This window comes from Orycteropus afer, unplaced genomic scaffold (assembly GCF_000298275.1).
Source record: "Orycteropus afer afer isolate SDZICR_OR568_19922 unplaced genomic scaffold, OryAfe1.0 scaffold00013, whole genome shotgun sequence".
NCBI lineage: Eukaryota > Metazoa > Chordata > Mammalia > Tubulidentata > Orycteropodidae > Orycteropus > Orycteropus afer.
Genome location: NW_006921600.1, coordinates 23,264,204 through 23,284,265, shown reverse-complemented (window position 1 = coordinate 23,284,265; position 20,062 = coordinate 23,264,204). Strand labels below are relative to the sequence as shown.

The 20,062-nt window shown below is 50.6% G+C and overlaps 1 protein-coding gene across 1 annotated transcript in view; it reads left to right on the top strand.

The window, feature by feature from the left end:
• Window positions 1-19,858, top strand: part of TMCC2 (transmembrane and coiled-coil domain family 2) — a 55,738-nt gene extending 35,880 nt beyond the window's left edge. Inside the window, exons 3-5 of the mRNA XM_007953451.2 lie at window positions 16,223-17,163; window positions 18,495-18,630; window positions 19,547-19,858. Of these exons, the coding sequence (XP_007951642.1) occupies window positions 16,223-17,163; window positions 18,495-18,630; window positions 19,547-19,858 (1,389 nt within the window). The remainder of the gene's footprint in view (window positions 1-16,222; window positions 17,164-18,494; window positions 18,631-19,546) is intronic.
• The last annotated feature ends 204 nt before the right edge of the window (window positions 19,859-20,062 follow it).

Sequence of the window (20,062 nt, the reverse complement as noted above, 5' to 3'; positions counted from 1 at the left end):
TCCTGTCAGGACCTCTGGGTGCACTCCAACCTTTTGGTTAGCAGCCAGGCCTCTTAACTCTTTGCAGCTCCCTGAACAGGAGTGTCTGTGGCATTAGATTGGCAAAGGACCGAGGGTGAAGAGATGCACTGTCTCCCTGGTAGCAGCTGTGGGGGGCAGGGGTGGAGCGTGGTGTGTGCACCTGGGTGTTGTAGCTTCCCTGCCATCCTCCACCCTACCTTTTTCTGTCTTCTTTTCTAGCTCATATGGCTGTGTCTCTGTACTTGCTCCTAGGAAACATACCCACCTTGGTTGCTTTAGATCATGCTGATGAATATTAACCTTCCTCCTGCATTTCTCCTAGGGAAGCAGAGTTCTTAAGTAATAGGGGTTTCTAAGACAATGCACCTTCTGGCTGGGTCTGAAAGTGTTGGGGGAGTGAGTTCTGAATACTGACTGCTATCCCCAAACCCCATTCCCAAGAGGGGTTGGTGAGCATTCGAGAAACTGGGCCTTTCAAAGAGGAATCCTACCTAGGATATTTCCACAACACATTTGGGGCCTGAGGGATTTTTTTTTTTTTTTTTAATTGAGGCCTCACCTTATATTCGAAGCTACTAAATTTAGCTACTTCTCAGCATTGCTCTTTGCTCTTAAAGCCTGTGACTTCTTGGGTTTCCCACCCTTCAGGATGTGTGGCTTATACTTTTTTTTTTTTTTTAAATGAGAAAGAACTGCAAATAGGAAGATTTTTTTTAAATGGGGAGGAGAAGTTTTAAAAATAATAATGAGGGCAGAGGAAGACAAAAGGAAAAATGTAATGTTTAAAGAGTGTCTCGGTTTCTTAGTGCTGCTATGACAGAAATACCACAAGTGGGTGGCTTTGATGAACAGAAATTTATTTTCTCACAGTTTAGGAGGTTAGAAGTGTGAATTCGGGCTCCAGGTCTAGGGAAAGGCTTTCTTTGTGGGCTCTGGAGGACGATCCTTGTCTCTTTTCAGCTTCTGTTCCTCTGTTCCTTGGTGATCTTCATGTGGCATCTGTCTTCCCCTTGTTTATACTTCCTTCTCTGTGCCTAATCTGCTCTTTTTATATCTCAAAGGTAACCCTACCCTTCTATGGGTTCAGTGTAACACAGAAGACCCTATTCCCAGACAAGATTACATTCCCATACATTGATAGGGGTTGGGATTTACAACACATATTTTTTTGGGGACACAATTCAATCTGTTACAAAGAGTAGTAAAGAAAGAAGGGGCATGGCAGCACTAACAGCAGAGTTCAACAAGACAGAAAATAACCAATGCTGGCGAGGATGTGGAGACATTGGGGCTCTCATACACTGTTAGTGGGACTGTCAAATGATATAACCACTGTGGAAATGTGTACAGTGATTCCTTAAAAAGCTGGAAATAGAAATACCATTTGATCCAGCAATCCCATTACTAGGTAAATATCCTAAAGAATTGAGAGGCAGGACATGAACAGATACATGCACACCCATGTTCATCGCAGCACTATGCATAATAGCAAAGACGTGGAAACAACTTCAATACCCATCAATGGAAGAATGGATAAACCAACTATAGTACGTACACACAATGGAATATTATGCAACCCTAAAGAATAATGTAGAATCTGCAAAACACCTCATAACGTGAATGAACTTAGAGGACATTATGTTGAGTGAAATACATCAATCACAAAAGGACAAATATTGTGTTAGTCCACTATTGTAAAAAGTCAAGGAAATGTTTATACATGGAAGGAAACTTTCTTTGTTGGTTACTGGGGATGGAAGGGAAGGGAAAATTTCTAGATAGATTGAAAAAAAAAAAATGATTTTGTATGTGTGTATATGTGTGTGTGTATACACACATCCCAAAGATTATTAGTGGTTGCCAGAGCTAGGAAGGAGAGGGAAAGTGGAAGCTTTTGTTTGGGGGGCAGCATTGAGTTTATGCTAATAGGTGGTGGAACATTTTGGAAAAGGATAGCAATAATGGTGGCACAACATGAAAATGTCCCTGAGCTGTAAATGTGGAAGTTGTTATGTTGGCAAATGTCTTGTCTATGTTTTCACTACAATAAAAGTGAAAAAAAAAAAAAAAAGAAAGAAAGAAAGAAGGGGCATAGCATAACAGTTAAGGGAAGAGAAAGAAACAGGAAGGATATGGAAGAAAAAACTAAACTCAAGGGAACCCAGTAAAAGGGAGGGCTGAAACTTGCTGAGAAGAGCTCTGTGAGCAGACCTGGCCATCCTCCCAGCCTCCCTTTGCAGGACAACCGGAGCCCATCTGCCACCCCTGGACTCAGGCTCAGTGTGAAAGAGTGGACAGAGTAAAGCCAGAGACTGCCAGTGCTCAGCTGCCTGGTCCTGTGAATTGATTGTGACTGCCCTTCTTCAGCTGACATGTGGCCTCTGTCTCAGCCAGGCCAGAGAGGAGGCAGCAGGGAACAGGGGTGGACAGGACTTAATAGGACATATGCAGGACTGGCATTTACCCAGCCTCAGCTTTTCTTTGTAAAAGAATAGTTGCTTTGCCACCCTTGTTCTTCCAGAGCCTGTTGCTTTAGCTCTCGCTGCAGCAGTTGCCATGTCTGCCTGTCACTGTCTCAGCTTTGCTCCATGTGGCACCTCCTTTTCTGGCTTTCCCTGTCTGAGACAAGTCTTCCAGGTACAGTCTGATTTGTGCACCAGCCAGTATAGTTTGGTGTGGATCGTGTACATGTATGTTTATACATACATGTGCATTAAGGAGCCTCAGAGCTAGTGCTCTGTCAAGGTAAAACCTACTGTGTGCCAGACACTTTTACTCAGATGCTCATTTTATCCTTGCTAAGGCCTCAGGGGAGTCCCTGAGTGGTATAGTTAAGCACTCAAAGACTAACCAAAAGGTTGGCAATTCAAACCCACCCCAGAGGCACATCAGAAAAAAGGCCTGGTGGTCTGCTTCTGACAGGTCACAGGCTTAAAAACAGTTCAACTCTATATACATGAAGTTGCTATTAGAATCAACTTGATGACAACTGACTTTTTTTTTTTTTTTTTAAGGCCCTGGGAGAGAATTATCATTTGTACCATTTTGCATCTAGGAAAACTGAGACTTGGCTGCAAAAAGGCTCAACTCATTCACCCTATCCTCAACTTCTCGATGCCATGGGCCTCATTCACTCAGGCCTTTCCATCAAAGCTACTGCGTAGTAGCAGTTGCCTCCTCTTGCAGTTGTGAAGAAACATGTGAAACCTCAGATTTCCAGGGCCTGTTCAGGCTGTAAGCTGGCAAGACAAGGGATGAAGATTCATGCCAGGTCTGACTGCCGAACATGCAGCTTTGCCACTGAGAGCCTTAGCCAGCACCCAAGGAACCCAGCCTTGGTGTGTCTTACTGCCGAGCACATCCAACTTCAGCCAAAGCTTTCCAAACTCCCCACACTTCACTTACTCCTCTCATTGACTCTGTGGTAGGGGGGCCTACTCATTTTGCAGACATGGAAACTGAGTCTCCGGGCAGTAACTTGACCAAGATCCCATAGCAAATAAGTGGTAGAACTGGGACTCAGAGCCAGGGCATTTATTTTCCTACCATGCCACAGTGTCTTGGGCTCCCTGATCCCCACCCTCAGAGCAGGACGCTCTGCATCCTTGGCAGATTTGGAAACATCTCTTTGGTCCAAAGATAAGAACAGAATTGTAGAGGAAGAGTGAATCTCTCTCTGGCTAGCTTGCTTGGCAGGCATCCCCTTGGTTTCTCATTGTCCCTCTTCTCTTACTGGACTGTTGGTTCGCCTCTGAGCCCCCATCCCCTTTTCCTGTTACTTAGTTATTGTGCTGCTAGGTGAGCTGTCCCTGGAGTGGAGCTGACACTTCTCTCACCAGGGAGATGCCTTTCTTGGAAGTGATGCTCCCCAATGTCATCTTGGTGGTACAGCATGGCCTCATAGGAACCTCTCTCTGGTTCTTCTGAGCCTTCACGATTCTGGGCAGCTAGGGAAGTGAGATCTCTGGTGCAGAGAGAACCCCAGGGCTCAGCCTCCTCAGTCCCTTCCCTACCTCTCCTGCTGTTGCTACCTCCTCCTCCTCCTTTTCTTTCTTCTCTTCTTTTACTTGTAAAGAAAAATTAAGAACATTAGCTTGGTGAGAAGACCAGCTGTTTCTCTTGCTACCTGGGACAGAACAAGCACTGTCCATACTGGACTGTCTTCTTTTGTGGCTAAGTGAGATAGATCAGTCAATCATTCTACAAACATAAATATTGATAATCATATGCCAGACACATTGAAGGGCCCAAGTATATTTAAGGTCTGATGATCCCTGCCTCCTTGTAGTTTAATGGATGCAGTAAGACCTGTTTGCAAATAACTATTATGCAACACAAACAATTGTTGTTGTTGTCTTGTGCCATCTTGTCCATTTACTACTCATGGACACCCCATGTGTTACAGAATGGAACAGCTCCATACAGTTCTCTTGGCTGTGACCTTTACCGAAGCACATTGCCTTCCTGTGGTGTAAATGCCAAAGTGTAAAGTAAAAACTGAGTACCACAGGAAGGGGACCATTAATAAGTGTGGGGAGTTTCTGAAAGTATCCTCCAGTCCTATTGGTCTGAGCTGGCCCTAGAGCCTGAGACCTATATAATGTGCTTTTCTGGGCTCCTGTCCTCACAAACCCCAAGTCATTGGCCACTACAAATGTTTGTGAGGTTTCCCTGAGTTCAGGGTGTGGGGGCTCCTGCTGTTGGTGATTTTGGCTGTAGGCCCTGGCATCAGAACCGCAGAGATAGCACTGGGCCCTTCTTATCTCTTTACACCTCCTTGAGTTTAGCCCCACCCCATCTGCGGGACCCACATTGGCCCTCGTATTTAAACCCTGAGTTCCCTCTAGGCTCAAGCTGGCGCAGAATCAGAGTCCCCTTCGGCCAGTGATTCTGCCCCAGGGAGCTGCCATTACAGAGCCCCACAGGCCCCCCGTCTCCTCCGCACTTGCTGTTCTCAACTGTGGGTATCTGACCCCCTCTGCTGGCCACTCATAGAACTTCTTGCTGGGTCGGCCAAAATGAAGTCCAAGGAGAAAGAGATTGTTGTGAGTTTGCCATCATATTTCTTCTTGGGTGTTTTGCCTGGACAGTGCTGGGGCACAGGGACAGTGGGGAAATGGGAAGTGGCCACAGTGGCAACCAGGACAGAGTACATTTGGGAAGGGGAATTCCCCTAGAGGAGCCTGGTGAGGCTCTGCCTCCCTGCAGGCATTTATTGGAATAGAGAAGCGGCTGGGTGAGTGGTGGTAGCTTGAGGAGTCAGTGGGCAGGGCAGCAGAGAGAGAAGGAGAGGCATCCTGGCTGAGCTGGCTGAGCTGGGATCCATCATGGAGCCTGCTCCAGGCTTCAGTCTTCTTGGCTTTGGAGAGGTCCTCCACAGCCCGGCAGTCTGGCTGGGAGGCCCACTCCATCCTGAGGCTGCAGCAGGGAGTCAATAGAACTGTGCCTGGGGTGTGCCTCTGTGAGAGGAGCTTCTGATTGTGGGAGGCATTTCTGGCCGTGCACGGTGCAGGGGGCGGGGCAGAGCTCCCATCTGGGTGGGTGGAAGATGCAGGCACAAATGCCCCCAATGCTGCCAGATGTGCATCCCCTGTGTGGGCTGACAGAGCTGCCTGTCACATCGGGGTGTCTTTATGCACACTGAACTCAGTGGCAACAATGGACTTGAGGGGGGCGGGGTAGAGATACCTCTTCAGAGAGCTTGGGGCATCCACTTGATGATCTCCATAGTCTCCTGCCAGATGGGAAGGAGCAGCCTGGGTGCCCCCGGGGGAGGGAGGAAATCTCCCAGAGCAATCGCCCCTAATCCCTGGGCTGGGCCTCAGACTAGAGATGGCGGCTGTGGAGCTTGGGAGTTCAGGCACACCTGCTCGCAGACCCCGGCTTCCTGCAGTAAGCCCAGCACTGCCCAGGGACGGTGAGCCTAGGACCCTGGCCCAGTCTGTGGAAAGCTGGGCTCTCAGAGCCCCTGGGACCCCATCACCAGCTTGGCTGTTGGAAATGGCACCCACACAGGTGAGGCCCCTGATGGGTGAAAGGAGAGAAGTTTATTGGGGGGGAAGGGGTAGTGCCCCACAGAGGCAGGGTGGGGTGGAGTGTGGAATGGAGAGAAAGCCATTTCTGAAGTTTGTCAGGTTGGCCATGCTCACACTGTGGTTTCTCAAGGGTGCAGTGCCCTCTCCTCTCCGTGGCAGAGTCTGTGTGGCTGGGAGAAGGGAGGGGAAAGGGCCTACACCAGGTGTTCCCAGCCTTAGGCTATCAAGGCAAGTGCAGAGAGAGCCCCTGGGGCTGAGGTCTTGGGGACCTTGTGCAGGAGGATGAGTGAAAGAGGGCGAAGACACCTCCAGAAACCAGTGGTTGTGTATCACTCCAACTGCGGCCAGAGAAGCTGATATGAAATTAAGTGGAAGAGGTGTTCCTGACGTTGTAGTAGCTTCTGTCTACAGAAAGACAGTAGGGAGAGGGAGCATGGAGGTCCACATCCCCATTCACAGAGGAGCAGTGGGCAGTGAGCCCAGGTGGACAGTGGGAGAGACCAGGTCCAGAAGGAGCAAAGTATTTGGGCATTTGAAGCTTTTGGAGCATTTGGAGGTGGAGATCTGAGGAGACCCCAAGGTGAGAGGGCAGGTGTAGAGGATCAACCAGGGGTCTGTGGGTGTAAGGAGAGGAGAGTGCAGGATATTTTTGTGGACAAAAACACATTGTTCTCAGCAGAAGGGGTTGGTTTGGACCAGGACCTAAGTGGCAGACCTAACACAACCCAGAATCCAAGAGTTAGATGAGAAGAGTGTGTCCACCAGGAAGACAGGCCAGCCCTTGGGGTGAGGGTGGAGGAAGAATCACTGCTTACTGGAGACCAATTGAAGCCTCCAGCCAGGGCCCTGGGCTGCTGGGATGGTAGGCACTAGCTGCACTCTGCCTTGAGCTCAGTAGGTGCTATGTGAAAGTGTAGGTGGATAGATACGTGAACATGTGAGTGAGTGAGTGAGTGAGTTTCCTCATCTATATGTAATCTGTGCCAGAAATTCCCTTGTCAACAACCAACCAGTTGCTGTCAAGTTGACTCCAACTCATGGCAACCCATGTGTGTCAGACTACAGCTGTGCTTCCATAGGGTTTTCAATGGCTAATCTTTTGGAAGTAGATCACCAGGCCTTTTTTCTGAGGTGCACCTGGGTGGATTTGAACCTCTAACTTTTCAGCTAGCAGCTGAGTATTAATAGTTTGTACCACCAGGGTCTCCAGTCCCCTTGTGTTGTTGTTGTTGTTATTTGCCGTCGAGTTGGGACGGACTCATGGTAACCTCTCCTTGGGTTTCTGAGGCAGTATCACTAAGGAAGTAGATTGCCCCATCTTCCTTCCAAGGAGTGGCTGGTGGGTTTGAACTGCCAACCTTCTGGTTAGCAGTCAAGTGCCTTAGGCACTATGCTACCAGAGCTCCTTGTAGCAGAGTGAAATTCCTTATAAAGCCATCAAGGGCATGCTATACCACAAGGGAAAGTGCCCTGCAGGAAAAGCTAGGCACCTGGGGCCCCTGCCTCTCTAAGCTCCTGTATGGTACCTGTGGCCTTGCTGTGGGGACTGGTTTCACCCCATCCTGTCCCACATGTACCCCATTAAGCATCTAAGCATTTGCCTCTCAGCCCTCTGGAGAAAAGCTGCTTAGGCTCCCAGGTACCGACAGAACTCTTGGTGGTCCTGTGCCTTCCTGCCTCCCCCCTCCTTCCACCCCTCTGCCTACCCAGGAGAGCTTGGGTCAGCTGTGGTGATGTGTCCAGAGCTGGGGTGGAGCAGCTTCATGCTTCCCACATCTCTGCCAGAAAGAGGAAGCACCAATAGCCCACCAGGGCTATGTCAGCTGGTTAGGAACCTGATGCAGGCCCTGACTGCAGAATAATTTTTCCAACTTGCTCTGGCTGAAATGTTTGGTTGGTATGGGGCATGTTGGGGTCCCTCCCTCTCAGCTTCAACATAAGGATAAAGACTGTCAAACTACCTCTTTGGGCTGAAGGATTTTAGCTGAATTTGCCTCTCCTTCCTGGCCCTGGCCTGCCCCCTTTTCCTTTTGAGAACTAGTGAAAAAAAGAGTCTGAATATTCCCCATGCCAAGATGGGCACTCAGCTCAGAACTAAGGGGTCAGAAGTAAGCAGTTGGAAGCATCTCTGCTGAGTCACCTGGGCCTGACAGCCTCCCAGGCCACACTTACCTGTGGGCTGTCACCTACTGGAAGCCCAGACCCGGCTCCCAGGAGCAGCATCCTGCATGGCCCCTTGACCTGCATGGCCAGACCCACAGACTAGCCAGAGTTGGTGCTGGGATGAGACCCAAGGGCCACTATCCCTGGGTGATAGGGCTGCCCTCTGCTCTATTCTCCTAGAAGGAAACATAGAAGCCCAGAAAGCCCTTGTTTTTCTCCCCGCCCCTTACTCTTTCTTCCCTCCTTCCCTTCTTCGTCCCTCTCTCCCTCCCTCCCTCCCTCCCTCCCTTCTTTCCTTCCTCTTTTTTAATCTAAGAGTCACCATGATGTTGGCTTTCCAGCCCTCTGAGCAGATAACTAAGACGGGGAGGACCTTTCTTTTTCAGCCTGCTCTGGTGACTCCAATGGGAACCCACTTTGTAAATCTAGGAAGGGGCTACTTGACCCTGGGGTGAGGGAGGTCACAGATTTGGGCTCTCTGCAGTCCCTCTTACAACCCTGGAAGCCCAGGTGTGGTACACATACCACTTGGCAAGTGGTCCCTGTTTGTATGGTCCATCTTAATGAATGTTTGTGCTTTTTATACTGTTGCTGAATAAATAGGATCACGAATCACATTTCACAGTTTGTAGAACTTTCAAGTCCATCGTATTTTCAAGTCCATTTGATAGTCTTATCACCTGGCAAGGGAGGTGGGAGTATGCATCCTGCTCCCCAAAAATGCTTCACTTAAGCCTGATGCTTTCTTCCTGGACTGTGTCTTCTGGGTGCCTCACAGAACTTCAAGGATCTAGGCTGCCGGGCTAGGGCACAAGAGGAAGAGCAGGCTTCCCAGGTCCAGCGCCGGTTAACACAAGGCCGCTGAGCTCAGGTGGGGAGAGTCAAGATTCCTGGGAGGGCCTCAGAAGCCCAGTCTGGGAAGCCTGATCCAGCAGCTCCTGTAATCTGGCAGAGGGCCTAATCCGGCTCTGCTTAGCATTGCTGGAAAGGGACCAGGAAGAGTCCCTTGTGCTGCGGGGCCTGGCAAGGGGTGCCTTGCAGGTGTATGTGGGTGCAGTCAGGTTTCACTGGAGCGGGGAGAAGATGAGGGGGACATTGGGCCCTGACCCTTCAGAGAATGCCCCAGCTCTGGCTCAGTCTACATGCAGAACATTCATTGAGCACTTCTTGGACTCTGTCTTGGTGTATAACAAGGTCAATGGCCTGTGTACTGCCTGGTGGACACCCTAATCACCTAGCATGAGTGGTGGGAATTGAAGAATGGGGTATGAGCCTCCTACCATAATTCTTAGCTTCCTAGAACTCATCCAGCCTTTGCACAGGGGTTAATTCTGGAATCACTCCAGCAGAGTGGGGTGAGGAGGCCATCTGGCTGGGGGTCACCTCCAGACATGGTGCTAGAAGTTGGGCACGGATAGAAAGCTGGGCTGTGGGGGCCACGTGAGGCTCTGTGGCAGTTTCCAGAGGGGAGTGGTGGTGCCTGGGTAGCCCAGTGCCATGCTCCGAGCTGGGGGACCCTGAGAGTTTCACCTGCTAGTGACCAGGAGTTGAGTAAGGTGTATTTCTCCTTGTTTCAGTCTCCCAGCCCTAGGACAGGGGGATTGGGAGGGAGTGAGGGAGAGTATCTGCTCTGTTGAAAATGAGACACTGAGGTGAAGGCCCACGTGCCCTCCTGCAGACTCGCTGAGTCATAGGACATGAGTTAAAGCACAGCCCAAGCTGGCAGGTTGGGGATTCTGGCCATCCATACCAGGTCTTCCTCCTGTCATAGCATCCTTCCTTGAAGCTCTCTTACTTTGTCTTCAAGCCCCTACTGTGTGCCCTGTGGTTGTACTGTGTTCATTGCCATCCCTCAATCTCATTTTATCCTCCTGGTAACCCTCTGGAAGCTCTGGTAGCATAGTGCCTGAGGCATGTGACTGCTGACCAGAAAGCTGGCAGTTCAAACCCACCAGCCACTCCTCTGAAGGAAGGTTGGGCAATCTACTTCTGTAGTGATACCACCTCAGAAGCCCAAGAAGGGGTCGCTATAAGTTGGGTCCAACTCCACAGCAGTGGGTGTGTGGGTGTGGTAACCCTTTGAGATAGGTAAAATTAATCCCCTTTTATAGATGAGAAAATTGGATCCTGGAAAGGTAGGTGATATATCCAAAGTCACACAACTGGTAGTGGCAAGGCCAAATTCTAAGTCAGTGTCTCAGTCCAAATTTAGTGTCCCCTCCGTTGCCCTACACAGCCGTGTATCCTGTGTATTGCAAATCTTGGCAGATCGGTCTCTTCTCTGTCTTGCTCCACCACTCTCAATAGCTTGCTCACCCTTTTTCTCTCCCTCCCTCTCCCCCTTCTTTTTTCCTTCCTGTGTTATCCCCCTTTTTATATCTCTCTGCCTGTCTGTCTGCCACCTCTTATCTTTCTTATCTTATCTTATCACTCTGTCTCCCTCCAGTCCTGAAAGGGAACAGCTGCAGTGGCTGTAGGGCAGGGAGAGCTGCTGTCTTCCACCTTCCTTCAACGTGAGACCTGGGTCCTGGGAGATCTAGAGTTCCCTCCAGGGATGGAGGTCGGGCCTAGAAAACTGGAGAGGGTGTGTTGAGAGGAGGGGGCCTCTGGTATTTCCTGTCAGCATGTAGGGTGTTCCTTGTTCTTCAGAACCTGGAAACAACCTTCCCTAGGTTCAATCAGCCTGTGTGTAGGGAGGGCAGAGCTGAGTGAGATAAATGTGGGGGCTGCACCAGAATGAGGTCATCCCATCCCTGGTGTTGGGAGTGCCTCAGACAAGCCCTTCCCTGCTCCCCAGCTGCCATCTGTGTGAGAGAGAAACTGAGGAGCAAGGGGGAGGACTGCAGGCCTGAGGAGGAGGCAGGTGAGGGAAGATCTCTGAAATACTTCACTGAGGATGGACTCTGGGCTAGAAGCAGTGGTGAGCCCAGTCTTTGAATTAGAATCTCTCTTCATAGGTCACTCAGTCTCTCTCTCTCTCTCTCCCTATCTCTCTCTCTCTCTGTGTGTGTGTGTGTGTGTGTGTGTGGTGAATTGGCAGAGGTAGTTATTCAGATGTCAGCGGCTGCTGAGGTATTTCAGTCTTGAAGAAAAAACCACAAACAGGATCTTGGTATATCCCACACAGTATTCTCCCAGGCCACCCTACCTCCCCACCAGCTCTTCTTTTCTCTCTCTCTCCCTCTCATTCTCTTTCACACAACCTCCCCACACACACACTCACACACAAATGGGCTGCAGGACCTATGCTAGCAGCAGAGCCCCCCTCCCCCAGGTAGCTACAGAAGGGGTAGATGCTAGGGGAGGGTGAGAAGTCTTCCTGGAGCTCTCTAGGATTAGGGGTTAGTTCCAATGAGGACAGCTGGAAATGTCACAGTGATACAACTTCAGAGGTGATTTTCTTTGCTGTAGCCACTACATGGACATTTCCAAGGATTTGTACTTGGGAGCTCTGGTGGTGCAGTGTCTAAGGCATGACAGCTAACCAGGAAGTTGGTGGTTCAAACGCACCAGCTACTCCATGGAAGGAAGACGGGGCAATCTACTTCTGTAAAGATTTGCCACTTTGGAAACCCAATGAGGGTCGCTATGAGTCAGAGTCATTCAATGGCAGTGAGTTTGGTTTGGTTTAGCACTTGGGTATAGAGGCATCAGGATAGGGCTGGGAAGAGCACTTTTCTTTTTCCTTGCTCACGTGGGGTGTAAAAGCCCATGGTCTCAGTAATAGGAAACCTGATTTAGTCGCTCAGAGTTGAGAACCATTGGTCTAGACTTGTACATCCCAAAGAGGTGGTAGAGGCTAGGGAACTGCTGGAACGACCAGGCTTCCAGAGGGAGGCCCTCAAAGGCAGAGGTGTCCCCAGTAACTCCGTGGATCTGAGGAGCTTCCTGGCCTCATGGTGGGGTCAGGGCCTGATTGTTGGAAGGGGCTAGAGTTCAAATTGCATGTCTTTCATTTACTGGTTTGTAGTCCTGGGCAAGTGACTGACCATCTGTGGGCCTTGGTTTCCACTGTTATTCCCTCTGTAAAATGGGAATAATAATGATACTGACCTTATGGGCTTGTTATTCTGTTGTAAGTGAACTAGTATACATGAAACACTTAGAGCGTACCTCGCACGTGTCAATAAGTGTTAGTAATGGGCATTGTTGTTATAGCTTTATCTTTCATCCAAGACATTTGGAATAACAATTTGAGAAGAAGAGAAGAGGCAAGAGGCCACTGGGAAAAGAAGCTGCCTCCCCAGGGACCCCTGGAGCTGAGTCCTCCCAGAAGGAGACCAGAATGGGCTGCTCTGTGACTGGAGATGGACCAGCATGACTGCAGGCATTATATCTTCTCATCACCAGGAGGGCTCCAGGCCTCAGGAGCAGGCAGACAGGAGCTAACGTCCCACTGCAGGACTGCCCACTTGAGCCTGAGCCAGGAGGGGGCAGGACCCCCAGCCACAGGCCACTCCACCTTGACATCCGGCCATGGTTACAATCTCCCCGTGTCTGTTCTCCTCCCATACATGAGAATTTAACAGCCATCCTTCAACTCTGAAAATCAAGTTGGGGAGACATGCCAAACTGTCAAAGAGGAGCCATGACAGGTGGAGAGTTTGCTGTCTTACACTCCCTTAAAGTCCTAAAGATGGTTAAGTCAGTGGTTAAATGCCTGACTGGTAAACTGAAAGGCTGGCACTTTGAACCCACCAGTGGCTCCATGGAAGAATAGACCTGGTGATGTGCTCCCATAAAGATTATAGCATAGGAAACCTTATGGGGCAGTGAGTCTCTGACCTATAGGGTCGCTATGAGTCAACTAAACAGCTAGCAACCACATAGTCCTAAGGTGTCCCTGGGTGGTGCAAATGGATTAGTACCCTCAGCAGCTAATCAGAAGATTGGAGGTTTGAGTCCACCAAGAGGTGCTTCAGAAGAAAATTTTACTTCCGAAAAATCAGTCACTGAAAACTACAGAGCATAGTTCTACTCTGACACCATAGGGTCGCCAGGAGTGGGAGTTAGCTCCTTGGCAGCTGTTCATTTGTTATAGTCCTAAAGCACTTGGCTTTCATGGAGTTTCATACCCATCTTCATGTGCCCCTCCTACCCTCTGAGTAGGTGGGGCTGATGTGGCCCCATGATAACGATGTCCACATGACCTGTCACTGCTTTGAGCAGAGATACAGCCAAAACTCAAAACTCATTTCTGTATCTTCTTTCCCCCACAGAGATAGTGGAAGCATGGAAAAGGGGGTTGCATGCTTGCTAGACATCTATCCTGTGTCACCTCACAATGACCCTAGAGTAGACAGGATTATTCCCATTTGACAAGTGAGGACACTGAGGTTCAGGGAGGCTGAGCTTTTGCTAATGCTGCAGGGCCAGCCCTGTTGAAGTGCATGTTGGTGTTTTATTTTTTTTAAACTATATGATCTTTTTTTTTTTTTTTTTTAATTTTAGATTGGGTTTTAAGTCAGACTGGTGTGACAATTAAGGAGCTCTGGTAGCTCAGTGGTTAAGCACTCAGCTGCTAACCAAAAAAGGCTGATGATTCTAACCCACCAGCCGCCTCATAGGAGAAAGTCTGCTTCTGTAAAGATTTACAGCCTTGGAAAACCTATGAGGCAGTTCTACTCTGTCCTACAGGTTCAGAATTAACTCACTGGTAATGGATTTGGCTTGTTTGTTTGTTTGGTGTGACAGAGTTTGATGATTGAAGGGAGGCTAGAGACTTTGGCTCCTTTGGTAGAAGAGGTCAGGAATTTGGAGGAGCAGGGTTTTTAAAATTTTTATTGTGATTTGGGTGAAAGTTTACAGAACAAATTCATTTTCCATACAGCAGTTCATACACATTTTGTTTCATGACATTGCAGTGTCCCCTAGTGTAACAGCTCTCTTCCCACTTCTTCCCTGTAGTTACCTCTTCCCTGTCTCTTTCCCTCCCTTGCACTCCCAACCCCCCACCTGCCCCCAAGCTGTCTCCTTGTACAAACACTGCCCTTCTGTTCTCATTGATCATGGAGGAGTGGGGTTTTGAAGTAGGAATATCTGAGTGGGAGGGCAAGGGGACCAGCGGGGATACCCAAAGCAAAGGTGAGAGGGAAGTCCTGACTTCAGCAGGGAATGAGGAGGGGTGTCCCAGCAGCTCCACACAATTGTGACCTGAGGAAGCCCACAGAGAGCCACCCACCCAGGCTCCTGAGTTGGCAGGACGGTTGTTATCACATGTTTTCCAATAACTGTGAACCTCACAGAAATGCAGCCAGTGACTTCTGCCTTTAATTGGCACTGGCCATTTCCAATTCCGGTGTGTGTGACTGGGCCCCTTTCTTTGTGTTTGACCCCTGCCTCCACATACACCTCACCCCGCCCCTGCCCCCGTACATCATACAAAGAACGAATGAGCTAACCCGGCTGTTCTCGGGGTGTGCTGTGTGTAAAAATACATGGGGTTGAGCCATTTCCTGCTGCTTCCGCTGTTACATGGCGATAAGACACAGGGACTCAGCTGTGGACAGAGCTCCTCCCCTCGGGCAGAGGGGAGCCAGGCCCCCAGGACAGAAGGCCCCCAGCCTGCCCTTTCTCTTCTGACCTTGTGTTTCCCATCTTTTCTCTCTTCTGTGAACCTCTCCCCTCCTTTCTCTTTCTCATCTTCTATCTTAGACTCTCTGTTTTATGTTGCTTGTGCCACCTTAATGTGCTTGAGAAGCCTGCCTGCTGGTGAGGAGAGGGGACCTGTCGTTTCCTTACTGGGTATCCACCCCCTGCCAACTGGCAGCTGGCCCCCTCAGGCCCCCAGAGCTGGTCCCCACTTCCCTTGGCCTGTGAGTTATTTTTCAGACTTCAAGCCCTGGGAACCTGGTTAGCAGGGCAGGTGGGTGTATGCACTTCGCCCAGGTCTGGAAGACCAGGCAGGGCTGAGCACTTCCACCACTATGAAGCGGAGGAGGTTGCTGACGACTCCAGAGAGCTGGAAGGTAATGTAGGGGGCTGGAGAGCTGTCAGCAGAGGCAGGTGACCCACTGGGCTGCATTAGTGAAGATGGGGTGGGGAGGGCAGGGAGACATCCTGTGCCTGCATGGGGTGAGCTCTGAGGAAAAAGCACCTAAGACAGGAGTCTTAAGGGGAAGATGAGTTCTAAAAATGACCAGGCTTACTGGTCTGATAGAGCCTGGCAAGACCCCCGAGACTATGACCCCTACTCACCCTTTAGGCCTGGAAGTGAACTCACACCCGTGGCTTCCAGCCAAACAATAGGTGTACAGGATGAACATTTATACCAGGTATGTACACTCCTTAGAACAGTCAATCATGGGAGATCAGAAGGGCAGGATTTGCACAGGGAGGTAGCTTAGGGGGCAGGAATGCATAGGAAAGGACACAGAAAAAGGGTAACTGGAGAGAGGAAGTGGGAAGAGAACTGTTACACTGTGGGGATTGCAATCAATATCACAAAACAAAATGTGTATGAACTGTTGAGTGGAAAAGAATTTGCTCTGTAAACTTTCACCCAAATAACAATAAAAAAATAAAAAGGAGGAAGATGAGTACAGAGGGACAGTTTTGTCTTAGCACTGAGAAATCAACCCTGTGACTCTTTAGTGAGGTCTTAGACCTGCTTGGCCTGTGTGATGGAGCAATAGGAGTTCTGGGTTGGAAGTGCTGTCATTCTGTAGCTGTCCATTCCTGAGCAATGTGCTTGACCTCTCTGGGCCAATTTCCTGATCTGTAAAACAAGGAGGAGCAGATGTGTCCAGACTGCATTTTTGGATGTTGTGGGAATTTGGTAGATGGCAGAGATGAGAATGTAAATGGCAGGCTGGAATGCAGTAGGGGAATGCTGTTCTTCTTTTGGGCTCTTTGCCTGAAGAGTCCTAACCAGTCTGCATCCACTTTACAGGTAGAGAAACCCAGTCCAGAGGTGTCCAGGGGCACATGAGAGAATTCTGCTGAATTGCCTGCCTGTGGTTTCCTGATTTATCCATGTTTCCTCTGCTTGCCTTCCTCTCCAGGTGGACAAAGGGGACCTTGTGGCCCTGAGCCTCCCTGGCGGCCCTGGCCATGGCGACACCGATGGCCCCATCAGCCTGGATGTGCCAGAAGGGGTACCAGACCCCCAGCGGACCAAGGCCGCCATCGACCACCTGCACCAGAAGATCCTGAAGATCACAGAGCAGATCAAGATCGAGCAGGAGGCACGGGACGACAATGTGGCAGAGTACCTGAAGCTAGCCAACAACGCGGACAAGCAGCAGGTGTCACGCATCAAGCAGGTGTTTGAGAAGAAGAACCAGAAGTCGGCCCAGACCATCGCCCAGCTGCACAAGAAGCTGGAGCACTACCGTCGGCGCCTGAAGGAGATTGAGCAGAATGGGCCCTCGCGGCAGCCCAAGGACGTGCTGCGGGACATGCAGCAAGGCCTCAAGGACGTGGGTGCCAACATGCGCGCCGGCATCAGCGGCTTTGGGGGCGGTGTGGTGGAGGGCGTCAAGGGCAGCCTCTCAGGCCTCTCACAAGCCACCCACACCGCCGTGGTGTCCAAGCCCCGGGAGTTTGCCAGCCTCATCCGTAACAAGTTTGGCAGCGCCGACAACATCGCCCACCTGAAGGACCCTCTGGAGGATGGGCCTCCCGAGGAGGCAGCCCGGGCACTGAGTGGCAGTGCCACACTGGTGTCCAGCCCCAAGTACGGTAGTGATGACGAGTGCTCCAGTGCCAGCGCCAGCTCAGCTGGGGCGGGCAGCAACTCAGGGGCAGGGCCTGCTGGTGTGCTGGGGAGCCCTAAGTCAAACACGCTGTACGGTGCCTCTGGGAACCTAGACACTCTGCTGGAGGAACTGCGGGAGATCAAGGAGGGGCAGTCACACCTGGAGGATTCCATGGAGGACCTGAAGGCTCAGCTGCAGAGAGACTACACCTACATGACCCAGTGCCTGCAGGAGGAGCGCTACAGGTAGGTGCCTGCTCAGCCCCACTGCAGCCTTGGGACCCAGGGACGCCTGTGAGCCTGTGCCACAGACTCCAAGTTACAGACTTGGAGTTACAGAGGTGGATGAAGGACCCTTTAGACAGGTCCTGAGCTGCTGGAAAGGTGGCCCTGCAAAGTCTTCCTTGGGATTTCTCAGAGCAGCTAGAAGATAGCAGACATGGATCATAGGACCTGTGGAAGGAAAGCCTTACCTATCTCAAGATACTGTGAGCATCCCTGCCTGGATCATTATATGGTCATTGTATAGAAGGGGAAACTGAGGCAGGGACCAGCTTCATAGCCTCTCAGCTGGAGACACTTTGGTTAAGAGCACCAGCTCCAGAGCAAGAATTCCCCCTTGTCATTGCATCCCTTCCAACTCATAGTGACCGTATAGGACAGAGTAGAACTGCCTGGGCTCAAATCCCAGCCCTGCTATTTACCAGCTATCTTGCACAAAGTACTTAACCTCTCTGGATTTGGTTTTCTTGTCTGTGAAATGGAGATGAAATGAATGAATACTTACCTCATAGGATCATTGTGAGGTCGAGTGAATCTAAACATGTAAAGTCAAAGTATGTGAATACATATACATGGTGAGTATGAACCTCCGGTTGAAATGCCTGAGGTCAGCCTGGAGTCAAGCCAGTTTCGGGTCCTTTGCCTCTGCTGGCCTCTGCTCTTTTGCTCTGTATCTCTCATTGTGGCATTTGGCACTTGCTCCCTGGTATTGTTGGGGGTCTTTTCATTAGTCAGTCCTTTTTCTATTTCTTCTCTCTTAAATGGGAAGAAGGTTTGGAAAGCTGAAGGGAAAGCTCATCTAAAATCATACCACACCACATAATAGTCATCTTTTGATCTTTCATATCTTGAGAGAAGAGACCATGTCCTCTACACAGTGTGTAGAATTGTGTAGCAGTGTGTCCCTGTTACCCAGGAAGCATCCTAGCTCAAGGCAAGGTTGAATGAAGTCATTCAATCCCCAGCTTCTCCATTTACAAGGCATGTGATACTAGGCAAGTTCCTTAACCTCTCCAGACTTCAATCTTCCCACCTGTAAAATGGGATCACACTAGTGCCTACCATATGGTGAGGATCATACGAGACACATGGGTTAAGTGCGTAGCACGGTGCCTGCATGAAATAAGGACTGTGTCAATAGCAGCTGTTGTTGTGGCTGCTAAAATTAGAGTAAGGTGGAACATGAGGGGTGGGTTGAGTCATTGTTTGTTGAGGAAATGAATGAAATTGATCCTGGGGACAGAAGGGAGATGTGGGGAGCCAGGCTTTGTGGCACGACTTCTCTCCTGTGCCAGGTACGAGCGGCTGGAAGAGCAGCTCAATGACCTCACTGAGCTGCACCAGAATGAGATGACCAACCTGAAGCAGGAGCTGGCCAGCATGGAGGAGAAGGTGGCCTACCAGTCCTACGAGAGAGCCCGAGACATCCAGGTGAGGCCAGAGATTGACCCTGGGGACGCCCTTGGCAGCAGCCAGAGTAGGGGCTGGGGAGCCCAGCCTGTTCTGCTGGTCATGGCAGATAGGTACAGGGTTACAGAGTGCAGTGTGGGGTGGGTGGAGCTGAGACAGTATGAGAGTGCAAGGTGTAAAGGCAAGCTGACTGCCAAGGGCTGCTTATGCCCTCACCTCTTCCATGGCAGGGAGCTCTAGTAGCATAGTGGCTAAGGCACTTGACTGCTAACCAGAAGGCTGGCGGTTCAAACCCACCAGCCACTCCTTGGAAGGAAGATGGGGCAATCTACTTCTGTAGTGATACTGCCTTGGAAACCCAAGGAGGGCTCACTATGAGTCGGGTCCAACTTGACGGCACATAACAACAACAACAACAACTTCCATGGCAGCCTTAGAAATGAATATTTGGAAATTCCCCATTCAGTAACAACTGGTGGAATTGCTGGGTGGTGCAAATGGTTAAGTTCTGGGCTGCTAACCAAAAGGTCAGCAGTTAGACCTCACCCAGAGACACCTTCTAAGACAGGCCTGGCAATCTGCTTCTGAAAGGTCACAGCCATGAAAACCCTACGGAGCACAGTTCTACTCTGAAACACATGGGGTGGCCATGAGTTGGAATCAACTTGATGGCAACTGGTTGGTAGGTTCGCCTGCCTCAAGAGGGAGCTGGGATTGGGCCAGCTCTTCCCCATCCCACATCATCAAGACTCCCATGTCCTGCAGTCTCAAATACTCATAAAAGACCCAGCCCCTAGTCACAGCTGATCAGCCTGCTCCCCTTTGGAGGGTCGTCCTTGTGCATTGTCACCTTCTCAGTGGGGTAGGCAGGTAGGGCTCAGCCTTGAGGGTCCTGCCTGCCCTGAGCTCCCATGTGCCAACCTCTCTGACCCTGCAGGAGGCCGTGGAGTCCTGCCTGACCCGGGTCACCAAGCTAGAGCTACAGCAGCAGCAGCAGCAGGTGGTGCAGCTAGAGGGCGTGGAGAACGCCAATGCACGGGCACTGCTGGGCAAGTTCATCAATGTGATCCTGGCACTCATGGCCGTGCTGCTGGTGTTTGTGTCCACCATTGCCAACTTCATCACGCCCCTCATGAAGACACGCCTGCGCGTCACCAGCACCGCCCTCCTAGTCCTTGTCCTCTTCCTCCTCTGGAAGCACTGGGACTCCATCAGCTACCTCCTGGAGCACGTGTTGCTGCCCAGCTGAGTGGCCAGCCTGCCCCTGTCCCGTGTTCTCCTGGCCCTGCTGGCCATGCTTCTTCTCCACGAGGGACCTGGGACTGCCAAGTCCCTTGGATTTCTTCATGTGTCCAGTTTGGCTTTCTGCCCAAACTGTCCATTCCAGCAGCTCCTGCCCCTTCTCTGTCCCTGCTTCTGTCTGACATCTTCTCCCTGCTGGCCTGAAGGGAGC